Here is a 17,501-nt window from a genome sequence, read left to right on the forward strand (position 1 = left end):
ATTTTACTGTGTAGGAATGCACAGAGAATTGCTGTCTGCCAGAGGGATGACCGACCATGAGGACTTCTGCATTATCTTGGAAGATGAGTGAGCCATGGCTGGGTCGAAAAAAAATCTAGAATTGCTGAACTGGATTTATACAAATATTCACCCCAAAACAAACTTATATTAAGTTTCTGAGACACTTTCACTGCTACAACCTTTTAGTGGAATAGATTGATTGCATCGATTGATTTATTGATTGATTGATTGATTGATTGATTGATTGATTGATTGATTGATTGATTGATTGTGTTGCTAATATTTTGAGATAGAGCTTTTATACTGGTTTTATGTTATGCAATACACACATTCTGTCAGGTTTTGTCTAAAATGTGACTATACTATAGAAAGTTGACAGAACATTTTTTCGATGACATGGATAAAGGACTTTTTTCAGAGCTTAACATTGCTGTAAATTTTAAATAGATGTGTTTAACAAATTGTACATACCATTTTGTTATCAGTGAAACATGTAATAAAATGATATTTGGCAAAAAATGCATTGTGTAAGTATTTGATTATAAATTATATATTTTACATTTTATGAATAAGTAATTTTCAATAATAAATTTGCGTAAATGGTGGTTGATTTGCTTAAATTATAAAAGCACATTCCACTAATAATATTAAAATCATCATCTATCACTCAAAAAAACTAGTAATTTTCACATGATTAGTTCAAGTGGTTCAAAAAAAAAATTTGTTTAAAAAAAAAAGAGTAAATATGTGGATTTGGTTAAATTATAAAAGCACTTTCCTGTTGGCGCCAGTGATGTAGTGGTTAGTGTGTTGACACATGCACTCCGGTGCTCATGGTGACCTGAGTTTGATTTCTGCCTCGTGGTCCTATGCTGATCTTTCCCCTCTCTCTGCTCCCCACACTTTCCTGTCAATACTTTCTACTGTCCTATCAAAGGTGAAAAACCCTAAAAAAATAATTATACATAAAATAAAAACACTTTCCACTTATAATAATAAAATCATCATCTATCACTCAAAAAATGTAGTAATTTTCACATGATTTATTCAAGTGGTTTTTGATTTAAAAAATCAAAAATAATACGTGCGATAGTGTTCCCACAATTTTTTAAAGTAAATAGCACATAAAAGTTTTTACAGTGCACATACGGACAATTTAGACATAGCTATAGCGCATGTCTTTGGACTGTGTGGGAAACCGGAGCACCCGGAGGAAACCCACGCCAACACGGGGAGAACATGCAAACCACACACAGAAATGCCAACTGACCCAGCCAAGGCTCAAACCAGGGACCTTCTTGCTGTGAGGCGGTCGTGCTACCCAATGCGCCACCGTGATACCCCATGGTAATGTTTGTTGTTATTATTATTATTATTATTTTTAAACACAATTCTGTTGCAGTAATACATAGGCCTACTAATACGTTTATCTAAAGGAACAACTGGCTATTGTATTTTGACCCTAAAACATATAGGACTATCCAAAAAATACACTCTATGATTTCACAAGCTTCTTGGTGTTTATTAGATATGTCATGGGAAACACTTTACAATAATAGTACATGAATAATGATGTTTTAATATGTAAACTAAACATGACCTTATTATGGACTAATGTTGAGTTAATGCATGCTCTTATCATAAACTAACCTTAACAACATGAGTCACGAGAGTTCATGAGTGAATAATGGCTCCCTAAATACTTGTTAGTAAATGATTGTTTGTTAATTAATGGATTAATTACCGTACCACAGTAGTTTATGATTAATTAAACCATGATGAACTCATGATATGTTAATGTTTAATTATATCGTGACTTTACTTGGAGGAGCACATCATCATTGACCCATTCTTAACTACTCATGAACTCCTTATGCACTTCCGTCTAGTGCGTTTACACTGAATAACAATGGACAAGTGTTCTGTCAACATCAACATGAACAGTTTAAACACAGGAGTTCTTGAGTAGTCAAGGATGAGCTGATGATGTGGCCCTTCAAGTAAAGTCATGATACAATTATACATTAACAGCTCAGGAGTTTATGTTGGTTACATTTAGTTTAAACTTAAATGTTAATTAATACATTAATTGACAACATACTAACAAGTAATTTGGGTAGCCATTATCATTTATTATCGTTTACTATCATTTATTAACTCATGTGACTCATGTTGTAGTTAAAGTTAGTTCATGATTAGTGCATACATTAACTCATTATTAGTTCATAATAAAGTAATGTTTAGTTTACACATTAATACATGTAAAAATGCTAAATTTCTGCTCCAAATAGGCTCTGATGCGTGATAGTTCATGAATCACTAATAGATCATTAATCTGGACCTGGCAGTGGCTCTATTGACTGTATTTCTGCCTAACTGAAAAAGACAGTGCAGTTTGTCCAATGAGATAAAAGAGGCGTTTCAGCAGTAATTCACAAATAAAAAAAGTCAAATGGACCTGAATGAAAAAACCTATCAAACTGGTAGAAGGTACACGGACAAAAAAACAGTTATGAAGACTGTTGCTGTTCTACTTGTCTTTGTCAGTTTAGCTATTGCTGATATCGAAGAAAGTATGTTTGTTTTTGCATGTTTTAATAATTTACTATATATTTCAGTGTCATTTGTTTTCTTCTTTATTACTTTGGTCATTATGTTGTCCTCCAGCACAGTCTAGAACCCAAAGATGTTTGTGTCGGGATGTTGGGGTCAACATGGTGACGCCAAGGCTGATTGTAAAGATTGACATTTTCGATCCAAGTCCACTTTGTAAACGTTTGGAAGTTATGTAAGTACAGTACATTAATTATTCATTTTAATTCATAGTTTTAAATTTAGGATGTCTGTCAGTATTCCTTTATAATAACTCAAGGGTGTATCTGAACAGTGTCACGCTAAAGAACGGAGCAGGACAAAAATGTTTAAATCCAGAGTCAAAGTTTATCCAAAAGATCTTGCAGAGAACTGTAAACAAAACCAGGTGATTTTTAGAAGTGACATTTGATAATGATTCGATAACCCAATCTGCTCATCTTTCACATAATAAAAATGAATGACAGTGAATAAATGTTTATGTTTTGTTTGTAGGAGTGCTCAATAAAATGCATGAAGAAGAAGAAAGCTGCATTTTCAAATGTCAATATTGTGCCCAGTTTGTACTTTGCTTTTAAAGGGATTGTTCCCTCATTAACTTTGTTTTAACTCCATATGTTTTAAACCTGTTTGATTTTGAGCTTTGTTTTTCTGTTGAAAACAAACAAACTAACTAACTAACTAACAAATAAACAAACAAACAAAAATACATTTGGAAGAATGTTGGAAATAGTAGTCATTTATTTCTATAATTTTTTTAAAATGTGAAAGTCAGACTACTGGTTTAAAAATATCTTCATTTTGTCCAACCAATAAAACTTAAAACTCATAAAGGTTTGGAACCACTTGAGAGTAAATGATGAACAAAATGTTATGGGGTGAACTTTTAAAAGTTCCTTTGTGTTTTTAAATGATATGACAATGTAATGTCTAACTGCTTATTTAACAAATTATGTTAATAGTTAATAGTAGTTAGTTTCATATACAAGTCATGTCGGTATAAGTTCAGTTTCAGAGGAACGTGAAATAAAATTTAAATGTCTATTTAATCTTAAAGGTGTCATCATTTTTAGGTTGATGTATCTTTGTTATTGGTTCCTCGAGCATTATGCTGTTATATACTCTCTTAGAAAAAATGGTTCCAAACAGTACCAAATTAAGGTTCTTTAGCCATTAACAATACTAGCAGAACCCTTTTTGGTGCTAAAAAACTCTTTTCATAAGGTTCCTTAAAACATTTTTTAAAACTAGGATTTGTTTACAAACATTAGCATTAATATTAGCGACAGGTGTTTTATTTTATTATATCATACTTGTTGAAGGGAGACAGAGTGCACAGGGTCCTGGCAATTTAGGGGCCCAGCGACGAGTTGCGGGGGGCCAAAGGTATACCACCCGAAATGTATGAGACACAGCTGAACGCAAAATTAAAGCCCTCCTGTAAAATTGCAACTATTTTTCAAATATTAGAAAATATTTTTCAAATATATACCAAGTGATGTTTAACAGAGCATGAAGATTTTCACAATATTTCCTATATTATTTTTTTACGTTTGGAGGGAGACATCAGTTAGATAGGAAGGATTTTGAGGACTGTCTTGAACACAAGGGGGCGTCGGAGTCTGGTTGAGAATCACTGGTGAAAACTGATGATTGCTTCTGTTGATCTAAAAACAGAAGTCTGGTCCATGTTCTGTTTTATTTGAGATCACTGATTTTCATCATTGCTGTAGTTCATTTTATGATTTAAAATATTACTGTTTATTATAGCCATTTAAATAATCATTTGATCATTTATGTCCATGGAAATGATTAGATCTGTGGAACAATCTAATCAAATTGAAGTTACTTTCATTACAAAGTTACATAACTTTCTGTCCTAAAGACCCCTTTGTATGTAAAATATATTATCTATGAAAGAAAATGAGGGTGAAGTATAAACATTTTTACCTTTTTGCCAAAAGCACTTCTGTTTGCATTAACACAGCCAATCAAAATAAAATGGAAAAATGCACAAGAGTAACTGACTAAATATGATTAATGAATATGAATATTATAAGTGGTTTAGTATTTGTTACATGTTAAATGTTTTATTGGCTCCTAAATTTTTGACAAAATTCCCAATAACTTTTAAAACTGCAACCAATTATAATACTTCAATAGCCAGTCCATTTAATAATTAATTAATGACCAATCAGGAAACAAACGAGACTGACAAACAACCAAAACTTTGAGTGAAAGCATTTCAAAGAAATGGGAAATTGAAACTGCTGTGAAAGTGTAACTGGGAACTGTGCCCATGTGTGATGCTGATATATAAGCAGCGAAACATCTTCAGTGTTTATACGGCTTCAAACTGTCACCAAAACCTTCAACACAATGAAGACTGCTGCACTTTTTCTGGTCTGTCTGCTTGCTACACAAATATATGGTGAGTGTTGCCTATTAGGACCTTTAATACAATTTAATACCTTTTATTTAACACCTGTATCTCTGATAAATATTAGTTTTTATGATGCTGTTCTGCAGATTATTATTCTTTATCTTTCTTCCAGGGCAAAAAAAGATTAACAGGTGCTTGTGTGTCGGTAAAGGCCTGGACATGGTTTTACTGAGGAACATTGAGAAGTTTGAAATCATTCATCCAAGTCCCTCTTGTGGAAAACAGGAGATCATGTAAGGACAAAAACAATGATTACATGGAGATATTTACACATTTATACTGCTATTTTAACACATTTAGCTGATCTTTCCTTTATTTCCAGTGTGACCATGAAGAGCTCAGAGCAGAAATGCTTAAACCCAGAGTCTAAATTCACCCAGGAATTAATCAGGAGAGCTCTTGAGAAGATGTTAGTATTTTAACACTTTTTGTTGTTGTTAATAAACACCTATGACTATTCCTGAAATCAATAAATTACATAAAAGCTCAAATAATTACCTATGAAGTGTTTGTGGTCTTTTCAGGATCCAGCAGTAGAAGATGACCAGTTACTGCTGTATTTTCATAAAGTCACTGAAGAACATCCCGAAACCTATGAAACCAGATGCTGTAAAACCTCCACACACATCACATGAGTTTGACTAGAGAAGAGATGTATTTACTATTGTAAAATTTTCTACTTATTAATATATGAATCTAACTTTGTATTTTAAGCACATTGTACATTTAATTGTGTATATTCCTGTTTTATTTGTTAATAGAAATAATAAACTGCTATACAGCACTGTTGTAAAATCCACTTACGATGACTAATTGTGTTGCAGTTTGTTGCCAAATAAAATAAATTCTCCTATAAATTAACTGTCTGTTAATTTTTGACACTTATATACACACTATGTACAGTATGAGAATATAAGATGAGATTATTTGGTATATTTACCATAGAGTTTTTAAAAGACAAATTTGAAAATCAAAAGGACCACTTAGTAAGCTAGTCCCAGCTGTCAGAAGGCCTGCACTTCTGAATAAACTGATTCGGAGACTGAGCAATTCTGATCAATGAAGAATAATGATGTTGTTTGCAAGAAATACAATCATTAAACAACCCAGTGAATTACAACAGCTGTATAATTCAATCATGTTTCACCCTTATTTCCTTTCATAGATAAAAGATTTTAATTACAAAGGGACCTTCATAATTATGTAACTAACTAGTGTATTTTTTTAATTGACATGCACATAATAAAATAAATAAATATAAAATTGCAGAGAAAACATGAATATGGCTTCTGCCCTAAATCTTACTGAAGAACATTATTCCTCATATAGGGCTTCTGTTCTGCCAAGTTTAGATCCAGCACTTATGAAACAAAACTCATCAAAGTTATTAAGGGCTGCATCTGGCAGCTGAAACTCTTATTTTTATTATTGTATCTTATTATAATTGATTAGTTAAGGCAACATTTATGTATCCTTTTATACACTCTTGCACATTCAATGGGGTAAATGCACATGAACTGTTAATTTCAGCCAGCCAGCCTCAGCGCTTTTAATGAGCGTCTTTCCATTTTAAATTTGCCACATTTAAGGTTTGATTTCTTTAAAAATCTGTGATCTTCACTGCCTGATAGATATAAAGTGGGTCTCAGACCAGACAAGAAGCACTGCCATGTCTTTAAAATATTATTTTAGCACAGTATTTTTAATGGAGTTTCTGGTGCAATGGCGCTAGCGGTTACACGATCTTTCATATCGTTTTACACTTGAACAATTAAATGAATGCTTAAGTCTATGTAACTGAATGCATTTTAGTTACATTACAACATTTATGCTGTATTAGAACCTTATGAAATTGAAAATATTCACATAAAGCTTTCACCGGAGGTTTATCATTGGCTGAAAAACACTAGCTGTGCAAATACACTATTGAGTGACAACTGAGCTAAGAAAAAAAGATGACATCTGACAGTAGCGGTTGAAGAATTATATAATTTTTCTAAAGTTTTAACCATTATTAAGAAATAGATATTGTAGTAATTAAATATTAAATTAATTAAATTAAATTAGAGCTATCAAAAAGTTTTCCTCATCATTTGTAGATCAGTAAACTATAATGTTGTCTTCTGTGTGTCAAAACAGACAGGAATATAAATGTTAATCTCTTGCATTTGAGGAGAACTGCACAACAAAACAAAATGTGGGCCTTGTGGTTATACTTAAAATCATGGTTTAATTAACGGATTTGGGCCAACAAGTGTCCATTACGCAAACAGAGCACCTGGAGGAAACCCACGCGAACACAGGGAGAACATGCAAACTCACGTAAATGCAAAATGGTCCAGACAGGACTCGAAGCAGCGACCTTCTTTCTGTGAGGTATTATTGTGTGTTGTGTATTTTCTAAAGATGCAGCAGTTGAAAGGGCATTTCCAGATTTCCCTAAAGGACTTTCAGTCTCTCTTTCAGTTTCATCTCTCTGCACGATTGTGATATTCAGTGACTTCAGCACAGCAGGTAATGAAAACGCTTGATGATTTTCTAGTAAAAAGTGAAGTGATGTTGTTTGTTTACGCTGAAAACTGTTTGGTATTTCAACATTTGAACTCTGATTGTTGAATTTATTATTAGAACATTTGCATCACTGACATATTGAATCATCGACAAAGACTGATGTCATTAAACTAAGTAAAAATATATACTGTAGATATTTACATATGTATTTTTGACTAAGCATAATTTACAATAAGGTTCCATTAGTTATCGTTATAGTATTTATTTAAAATCTTAATCTTTGTTAATGTTAAAGTGTGAACCATAATTCCAAATGTTTGGTAAATTATTCAAAATAAACAGATTCATCAAGTAAACGTGACCCAGAAGTGTTTAAAATGACAGAATAATTCATACTTGACACATTACTCACACACGTTTATGACCAAAATTCATGTAAACATTTCAATTTTACACTGATTACAGTGGCTAATGAAAATAAAGAGGAAGTGAAAATGATTTGACCTTCTTCCACAGAAAAGGACTCGCTTGGCCCCACATCCTAGTTTGTGGTTTCTTATTGGCTTTGCTAAATAAATCCAACATTTACAATAAAACCAGCAAATCCAGATGATAGTGGTGGAGTTTTGGGCAGCATGGTGAATCAGTGGTTAGCACTGTTGCCTCACAACAAAAAGGTCTGAGTTCGAATCCCGACTGGGTCAGTTGGCATTTCTGTGTGGAGTTTGCATGTTCTCTCCGTGTTGGTGTGGGTTTCCTCTGGGTGCTCCGGTTTCTCCCACAGTCCAAAGACATGCGCTACAGGTGAATTGAATAAACTAAATTGCCCATTGTGTGTGTGAATGAGTGTATGGGTGTTTTCTAATACTAAGTTCCATCTGGAAGGACATCCGCTGCTTAAAACATATGCTAGAATAGTTGGTGGTTCATTCCGCTGTGGCGACCCCTGATAAATGTATATGTCATATATTTATATATGTAAAACAAACTTACAAACCCAGCAGAGTCAAACCAGCTATTCTTATTGTAATCAATCAACTGGGGAAGTATGTTAACTAGTTATTATTATTATTTTGATGCACGTTTGGGCGTCACGGTGGGTAGCACAATCGCCTCACAGCAAGAAGGTCGCTGGTTTGAGCCTCGGCTGGGTCAGTCGGCATTTTTGTATGGAGTTTGCATGTTCTCCCTGTGTTTGCGTGGTTTTCCTCCAGGTGCTCCGGTTTCCCCCACAGTCCAAAGACATGCGGTACAGGTGAATTGAATAAACTAAATTGCCTGTAGTGTATGTGTGTGAATGAGAGTGGATGGGTGTTTCCCAGTGTTGGGTTGTGGCTGGAAAGGCATCCGCTGCATAAAACATATAGTGGATGGATTGGCAGTCCATTCAACTGTAGCGACCCCTGATTAATAAAGAGACTAAGCTGAAAAGAAAATGAATGAATGATGCAAGTTTTTCACTAAACTTTGGCCTATGAAAGTTTCCTCTGAAGCAAAATTAACAAGAAGATTTCAGTGCAATTAAGCAACATTTTCTTCTTCATTCAGGGAAAGTTCAGCTCAGGGTGCTAAATCATATAGCTTCTCTTCAAGTAGAGAAAAAGCAGAGGAAGTTGGAGCACAAATGGGAAGTAAAACTGAAGGGAAGCCCCTGATGCTCCAGTATTTAAGTGAGCGTCTTCAGTTCTTCAGTCATAATCTGACTGACCCAGACAAGCTCAGTTCATCCAGAACAAGAACAAGAAGACCATGAAGACTCTTGCGGCTTTTCTTCTTCTGGCCTGCCTGATCGCTGGAGAGGTGAACGGTGAGTTTCAGAAACACATCAGGATCATTCAGCACATGTATCTTTGCTCATGCTGAGGTTTTGAAGTTAAATAGGACATCTGTTTTCCAGGTCAGGACAGATCTTCAAGAGCCAGGTGCTTCTGTGTTGACAAAGGTCTAAACATGGTTTTAATGAAGAATCTTGAGAAGGTGGAAATATTCCCTCCGAGTCCATCTTGCAACAAACATGAGATTGTGTAAGTTTATAGCAGAACTTTAGTATAAAGTGATTTCAGTTTCAGTTAAGTTGATCAGCTTCATGTAATATCTGCATCACTTTTGATCTTTCACAGTGTGACTCTGAAAAACGGTGCAGGACAGAAATGCTTGAATCCAGAGTCAAAATTCACCCAAAATGTCGTCTTAAAGGCTATTGGGAAAAGGTGAGAACTTCTACTTCAGTATATTTATGTATGCTTCACGGATACATTCACCATACATAAAACAGGCTAATAACTAAAATAATGAATGAAATGTTTCTTGTGTTTGCAGGATGCAGCAGTCTGTGCCACACAGTACAACAACTGACACAGTGAAGAGCTCCATGACTTCAGCAACATCAGCACCGACTGCCTTTAAATGATTCCAGCATGTCTGCTGTGTTTATACAATGCCAAAACAAGCTCAATTTAGAGGAAAAAAAACTTAAAGCTGATTATTATTATTATTATTTAATTTGAATTGTATTTTTATCTGAGTTTTGAAACTGAACAATGTGTCATATTTGTAGAATTTACTGTTTAAATGTACTTTTGTTGCACACAACTGTCAAATAAAACTTTTATATAGAAATTACTCTCTCTCTCTCTTTCTCTCCCTCTCTCTTTCACGGTGGCTCTTGTATTCTGATAGGTGGAATAAAAAAATACAGTTCTGTGGGTATCACTAAAATGAAAGGTCAAAACTCCAAGCTTTCATTATTTCATTATTATTATTATATTGTTATTATATTATTATTATATTTCAGCAACATTATTATTATATTTCAGCTTTCATTATTTTTAATACTGTAAACAACACTTTGAAAATAAATTTTAAATTAATAGTTTGATAATAGCTAATGTTCTTAACAAGAATTTTGCATACAAGCCATATTCCAATCTCACAAGTTGACCCCAAAATGAAAATTTACTTTTACATTTACTTGAAAAAAAGAAATACTATGGAGGTCAGTGGTTGCACGTTTCCAACGTTCTTTAATATAAAGGGGTTGAGCAATGAAACTGAAACATCTGGTTTTAGACCACAATAACTCATTAGTATGGTGCAGGGTCTCCTTTAGTGGTCAATACAGCATGACGTCATCTTGGGAATGACTAAAACAAGTTCTGCGCAGTGGCCAGAGGGATTTTGAGCCATTATTCTTGCCGAATAGCGGCCAAGTCAGTAAGTGATGTTGGTGGAGGAAAATGTTTCCTGACTTGCTCCTCCAAAACACAAAGTGGCTTTATAATATACAGATCTGGAGACTGTGCAGGCCACAGGAGATGTTTAACTTCACTTTCATGTTCATCAAACCACACTGTAAAAATGATTGTGCCAATTAGTTATGACAACTTATTATTTTGAGTTATGTTAACTTATCTGGATTGAATGTGTTGACCTAACTTATATATCAAAGTTTTACTTGGCTGAACCTTTTTTTTGTAGTGTGTGTTTGTCTGAGGTTCTTCTCAGACACCTGCTTCTTTTGTCAAATTTGTATTTGCAGACTTCAAAAACCTGTTTTTAGTATTATTCGTATTCTTTTTTATTATTATTTGTATTATTTGGTTTAAATAAACTATGGTCCAGAAAATGAACATGGTCCATGGTGGCTCCTCACTGCAAGAAGGTCACTGGTTTGAGTCCCGGCTGGGCCAGTTGGCATCTGGAATTTGCATGCTCTCCCCGTGTTAGGTTGGGTTTCCTCTGGGTGCTCCGGTTTCCCCAAAAGACATGTGGTGTAAGTGAATTGAATAAACAGAATTGGTTGCAGTGTATGAGGCTCTGTCACAATCACCTGCAATCTAACCTATGCAGATCGCTGGAGAACTATACATCTGCAACCATATGAACTACATCTACCAAGATGCTTTTCACCAATCAACTCCTGCTACAGCTGTGAACTATCTGGACTGATACACACACATACACATATACACAGGTGAAGATCATTCTCTCTGATTACAAGGACTATAAACACAGCACACACTTTTGGGCTGAGTCTGTTATGAAGCGGACAGGAGACAGAGGTAAGGAAACGTTAGGGTGTTTATTGAATGACAACAAGGAGCACATGAAGGATAGCCAGGAGGATCAGGAATGATGTTGGGGTCTTTTCCTCCGTGGCTGGGTAACAGGAATACACGAGGATGGACAGCACACACCAGATACAGCTGACAGAGGATGACACAGACTTGGAAGGACTGGAAGACAGGACGATTCGGGAGGACCAGGAAGACTAGGAGGAATACAAAGAGAACAGGTAAGTAAATCGTTTGTTTAGCTGAGGATGACTACGCTGAGTGGTCGCTCAGTTGTCCGCTTTCGTCGAGACGAGCCCGGACAATGAGCGACTGGAGTGCTGTGCTTTTATCTGGTGCTCGTGAATGTGATGCAGCTGTGTGCTCATTAGAAGTCAGGTGATGGTGATCTTCGTGAGTGGGGGTCGTGAGAGCCTGACCAATCCATGACAGTACCCCCCTCCCCAGGGCCCGCTCCTGAGGGCCGACACCTCCGACGCCGTGGTGGTCTCCCTCTGCCTCTAGGCGCTGGGAACTCAGGGTGGCTCTCATGAAACTCCACCATGAGACTAGGATCGAGAATATCAGCTCTGGGAACCCATGTCCTTTCTTCGGGGCCGTACCCTTCCCAGTCCACCAGGTACTCCAACTGGCCACCACGACGTCGGGAACGCAAGATCTCCTTCACTGCGTAGACGGCTCCTTCTTCTAGGAGCAGTGGAGGAGGGGGTTCCTCTTCGTGGTCAGGCTCTGTGGAGGGAAGAACAGGATCGTGATAGGGTTTCAGGAGTGATACGTGGAATGTAGGGTGAATACGGTAGTGAGAGGGTAATTGTAGTTTGTAGGTGACGGGGTTAACCTGTTCCACGATGGTGAAGGGACCAACAAATCGGGGACTTAACTTGCGAGAGGGCAGTCGCATGCGTATGTCCCGGGTGGATAGCCACACCTTTTGTCCGGGTGTGTATCTGGGTTCTTCAGACCTTCTTCTATCGGCGGTTACCTTGCTTCGACGGACTGCCCTCTGCAGATGTTGATGAGCCTCGTCCCAGACTCTCTCGCTCTCCCGGAACCAGTGATCCACTGCGGGGACATCAGATGGTTCGCCATCCCAGGGAAAGAGCGGTGGTTGGAAGCCCAGGACGCACTGGAATGGCGTGAGTCCGGTGGAGGGTTGCCGCAGTGAATTTTGGGCATATTCTGCCCAGCCCAAATACTGGCTCCAGGAGCTCTGGTGACCACTGCAGAAGGTCCTCAGGAACCGTCCCACCTCCTGAATCTTCCTCTCTGTCTGCCCGTTGGTTTGGGGATGATATCCAGAAGAGAGGCTGACGGCCACACCTAGGAGCTTGAAGAAGGCTTTCCATAGACGTGAGATGAACTGTGGACCTCTGTCCGACACAATATCTTCTGGAATACCAAATGACCTGAAGACTTGATTAAAGATATTGTCGGCTGTTTCAAAGGCTGTGGGAAGACCTTTCAGAGGGATTAGTTTGACAAACTTTGAGAATCTATCTACTATGACTAGAATACAGGTATTACCTTCTGACGAAGGGAGATCAGTGATAAAGTCCACTCCTAGGTGTGACCAGGGACGGTTCGGAATCGGCAAGGGATGGAGCTTTCCAGCGGGTAGATGACGTGGGCTCTTGGATTGGGCACAGTCCTTACAGCCCTGAACATATTGCCTCACATCCCTTGCCATGTTTGGCCACCAGAATCGTTGGGATACTAGCGAGAGAGTATTGTTGATCCCTGGATGTCCAGTGCCTAGCGAGGTATGTAAGGAGTGGATCAGATCTACCCGGTGTTCAGGTGGTATGAACTGCCGATGAGGAGGGCATCCCGGCGGAGCAGGGGCTTCCGGAGTGGCAACGACTGGAGGAGCGTTCCAGGTGATCGGACAAATGGAGATGTGTTCGGGAAGAATCTTCGTTGGGAGTTCTTCATGATCGTGATGCTCGTGTAAACGAGAGAGAGCGTCTGCTCTTAGATTCTTGGGTCCTGGACGATAGGAAATGGAGAAATCAAAACGTGAGAAGAAAAGTGACCATCTGGCTTGACGTGGACATAGTCTCTTGGCCTCTTTGATATATTGGAGGTTTTTGTGATCTGTGATCACCTGGAACGGATGTTTGGCTCCCTCCAACCAGTGACGCCACTCCTCCAAGGCTAGCTTGATTGCTAGCAGCTCCCTGTCTCCTATGCTGTAATTCTGCTCCGCCGGGCTCAACTTCCGAGAGAAATAGGCACAGGGATGCAGTCGGGGCGGTGTATCATGATGTTGAGATAATACTGCCCCGACGCCGGTGGTGGATGCGTCCACTTCCACCACGAAAGGAAGATTTGGGTCAGGATGAGTCAGGAGTGGGGCCCTTGTGAACTCCTTCTTAAGAAGGCGGAAGGCTGCGGCTGCTTCTTTGGTCCACTCCAGTCCTTTGGGTTTACCCTTGAGGAGATTAGTGAGAGGTGATGTAATCCTGCTGTAGTCCTTGATAAACCGTCTATAAAAGTTAGCAAACCCAAGAAACCTCTGGAGCTCCTTAATGGAAGTGGGTTCTGACCAGGATAGAACAGCCTCAATTTTCTTCCCATCCATACGTATACCGGTTTGATCAATGATGTATCCCAAGAAATGAATCGACTTCTGGTGGAATGAGCATTTCTCCGCTTTGAGGTAGAGGTGATGTTCTCTCAATGTGTGTAGGACCTCCGCAACGTGTTGGCGATGTTCGGCCTCACTCCGGGAGTAAATGAGGATGTCATCTATGTACACTATTACAAAGTGGTGAAGAAACTCCCGGAGGACTTCATGAATGAAGTTTTGGAATACGGAGGGGGCGTTGACCAGACCGTAAGGCATGACCTCATATTCATAGTGGCCAGTAGGGGTCACGAATGCTGTCTTCCATTGGTCCCCCTCACGTATTCTTATCAGATTATACGCGCTGCGGAGGTCCAATTTAGTGAAGACTTTAGCTTCTCGGAGCTGTTCCAACGCGGCTGGTACCAGAGGAAGGGGATATCGGTATTTTACTGTACCGTTATTTAGGACCCTGTAGTCGATGCATGGACGCAGCCCTCCGTCCTTCTTGGCCACAAAGAAGAAGCTTGAGGCGGCTGGTGATTTTGAGTGACGTATGTACCCCCTGACTCAGAGCCTCCCTTATGTAATCTTCCATTGCCTGATTCTCTGGAAGCGAGAGCGGGTAGATCCTACCTCTTGGCAACTGGGCATCTGGAACTAGGTCGATCGCGCAGTCCCATGGCCGATGCGGCGGTAGCTGGGAAGCTCTCTTGGGGCAGAAGACATCATGAAAGGAGCTGTACTCCTTAGGAATGTGGATAGACTGCTTCTCAGGAGGGCTCTCGACCGATGTTGCAAACAAAGAAATGGGGTTCCGACCTTGAAGAGGGAGATTTGGAAAACAGGTAGGTGTACATCCAGATCCCCATTTCTTTATCTCTCCTGTGCCCCAAGAGATGATGGGATCGTGCTTCACCAGCCACGGGCGCCCTAGAATGATGTCCATATTTGCACCCTCCAGAACCAGAAATTGAATCCTCTCTTGATGTAACAGCCCCACTTGAAGAAGGATGTCTTCGCATTGTCGATGGATACGGGTCGAAGATCGAGTGCACTGGGTTATCGGTTGTATCTGGTATATATGCGAGGACGCCTCAGTACGGAGGTGGAGTTGACGACAGAGGGATTGGGAGATGAAGTTCCCTGCTGACCCCGGAGTCGATGAGGGCTGTGACAAGGAGAGAAATAGAGGCAGTAGTTATTTGTACGGTGGTAGTAAGTGGTTTACATTGTTCAATATTCGTACTGAATACACTCACTGAAGTCCGAATGGGACGAAGGGGACACTCCATACGGGTGTGTCCACTGACACCGCAGTATAGACACAGACCCCGGGTCAGCCTCCTCTGTCGTTCCGCTGATGTCAGTCTTCCAGACTCTATTATCATGGGTTCTGGTTCTGGAGAGGCTGTTGACTCAGGCGATTGGAGGAGTGCAGACGAGGGGGTGATGGTGTCCTGTTGATAGGAACGGAGACGATCGGAACATCGGAGAGAATGTTGGATGAATCTCTCCAGACCCATTGTATCATCTAATGTGGCCAGCTGGATTCGGAGAGTGGGTTCCAAGCCGAGCCGGTACGTGGTCAACAACGATCTCTCATTCCATCCACTTGCAGCTGCTAGAGTGCGAAACCGGAGAGCATATTCCTGTGTAGATAGAGTACCTTGCTTTAGATGATACAGCTGCTCTCCAGCGGCTACTTCCCCATCAGAACGTCCAAACACCTCTTTGAAATACTCCGTGAAGGTAGTGATGGAATTCATGACCGGCCCGGCTTGGTTCCAGATCGTCTCAGCCCATTTAAGTGCAGGTCCAGAGAGTAGTGATACGATGTAGGCGATCTTTGACTTATCTGTGGGATATAGAGAAGGTTGCATTTCGAATATGAGGGAACATTGTAACAGAAAACCATTGCACTCCCCCGCTCCGCCTGAGTAGGGCGCTGGTCGGGCCATGGGACTGGAAGGAAGGGCCGAAGAAGAAACTGTGGAGGCGGAAGTGCTCGGTGCTGGTGGTGCGTTGGAAAGTGGAGCTGGTGGCTGTAGAATCCGCTTCAACTGGTCCACCAGCTCTTGAAAGTGATCGAGGGTGCTCATGTTGTCGTCGTTATGGGTCCGGGCTTCTGTTATGAAGCGGACAGGAGACAGAGGTAAGGAAACGTTAGGGTGTTTATTGAATGACAACAAGGAGCACATGAAGGATAGCCAGGAGGATCAGGAATGATGTTGGGGTCTTTTCCTCCGTGGCTGGGTAACAGGAATACACGAGGATGGACAGCACACACCAGATACAGCTGACAGAGGATGACACAGACTTGGAAGGACTGGAAGACAGGACGATTCGGGAGGACCAGGAAGACTAGGAGGAATACAAAGAGAACAGGTAAGTAAATCGTTTGTTTAGCTGAGGATGACTACGCTGAGTGGTCGCTCAGTTGTCCGCTTTCGTCGAGACGAGCCCGGACAATGAGCGACTGGAGTGCTGTGCTTTTATCTGGTGCTCGTGAATGTGATGCAGCTGTGTGCTCATTAGAAGTCAGGTGATGGTGATCTTCGTGAGTGGGGGTCGTGAGAGCCTGACCAATCCATGACAGAGTCTTGTTAGTCTGTAACCATGAAGCATTTCTTTGTTTTTTACCGTTGATATTGATTTTTGCCATCTGTATTGACCTCTTTACCTGTGACTTTGATGCTTCTGGATTCCCCTATGATACTGTTTGTACCTGTTTGACCATTGCCTGCCTGACCATTCTGTGTTTAATAAACTGCACGTGGATCCTCAACTCTGTCCGCACTGACACTTACTTTTTTTTTTTTAAATTTTAAGTTGAAACTAAATTTTTTTTACAGTGCACCCTGTCCCCCGTTTTGCTGTGTGTGTTGATACATTATCATCCTGATACACGACATTGCCTTTAGGACATTGACCTAGTGGGTGCACATGATCCACCAGTGACGTGCCCATCTTGCACAAGTATTGGACCTAGGAAATGCCCTAATATTGCAGCCCAAAAAACTGATTTTTTCCCCATGCTTCACTCTGGGCATGCAACAGTTTGGGTGGGATGCTTCTTTTGAGCTTTTCCACATCATAACTCTCCCAGATGTAGGAAAGACAGTGAAGGTGGACTCATCAGAGAACAATACATGTTTCACCATTGTCCACAGCCCAAGATATTTGCTGCTGGCACCATTGAAACTGATGGCACAATTGGCACAAGTGACCAGAGGTTTGCTTAAAGCAGCCCGGCCATATATATTGACCTCGTAGAGCTCCCGATGAACAGTTT

The 17,501-nt window shown here is 39.8% G+C and overlaps 2 protein-coding genes across 2 annotated transcripts; both read left to right on the forward strand.

The window, feature by feature from the left end:
* The first annotated feature begins 4,975 nt into the window (after positions 1-4,975).
* Positions 4,976-5,913, forward strand: cxcl11.5 (chemokine (C-X-C motif) ligand 11, duplicate 5). Its single transcript, XM_056458221.1, has 4 exons — positions 4,976-5,044; positions 5,169-5,289; positions 5,379-5,465; positions 5,581-5,913. Exons 1-4 carry the CDS (start codon positions 4,993-4,995, stop codon positions 5,591-5,593), a joined length of 273 nt encoding a protein of 90 aa, XP_056314196.1. The 5' UTR covers positions 4,976-4,992; the 3' UTR covers positions 5,594-5,913.
* A 3,365-nt stretch (positions 5,914-9,278) lies between these two features.
* LOC130229424 (C-X-C motif chemokine 11-6-like) lies at positions 9,279-10,186 on the forward strand. Its single transcript, XM_056458220.1, has 4 exons — positions 9,279-9,374; positions 9,465-9,591; positions 9,688-9,777; positions 9,887-10,186. The coding sequence occupies exons 1-4, from the start codon at positions 9,317-9,319 to the stop codon at positions 9,975-9,977; spliced, it is 366 nt and encodes a 121-aa protein (XP_056314195.1). The 5' UTR covers positions 9,279-9,316; the 3' UTR covers positions 9,978-10,186.
* The last annotated feature ends 7,315 nt before the right edge of the window (positions 10,187-17,501 follow it).

The sequence above is a fragment of the Danio aesculapii genome, chromosome 5, assembly GCF_903798145.1.
Source record: "Danio aesculapii chromosome 5, fDanAes4.1, whole genome shotgun sequence".
Taxonomy (NCBI): Eukaryota; Metazoa; Chordata; class Actinopteri; order Cypriniformes; family Danionidae; genus Danio; species Danio aesculapii.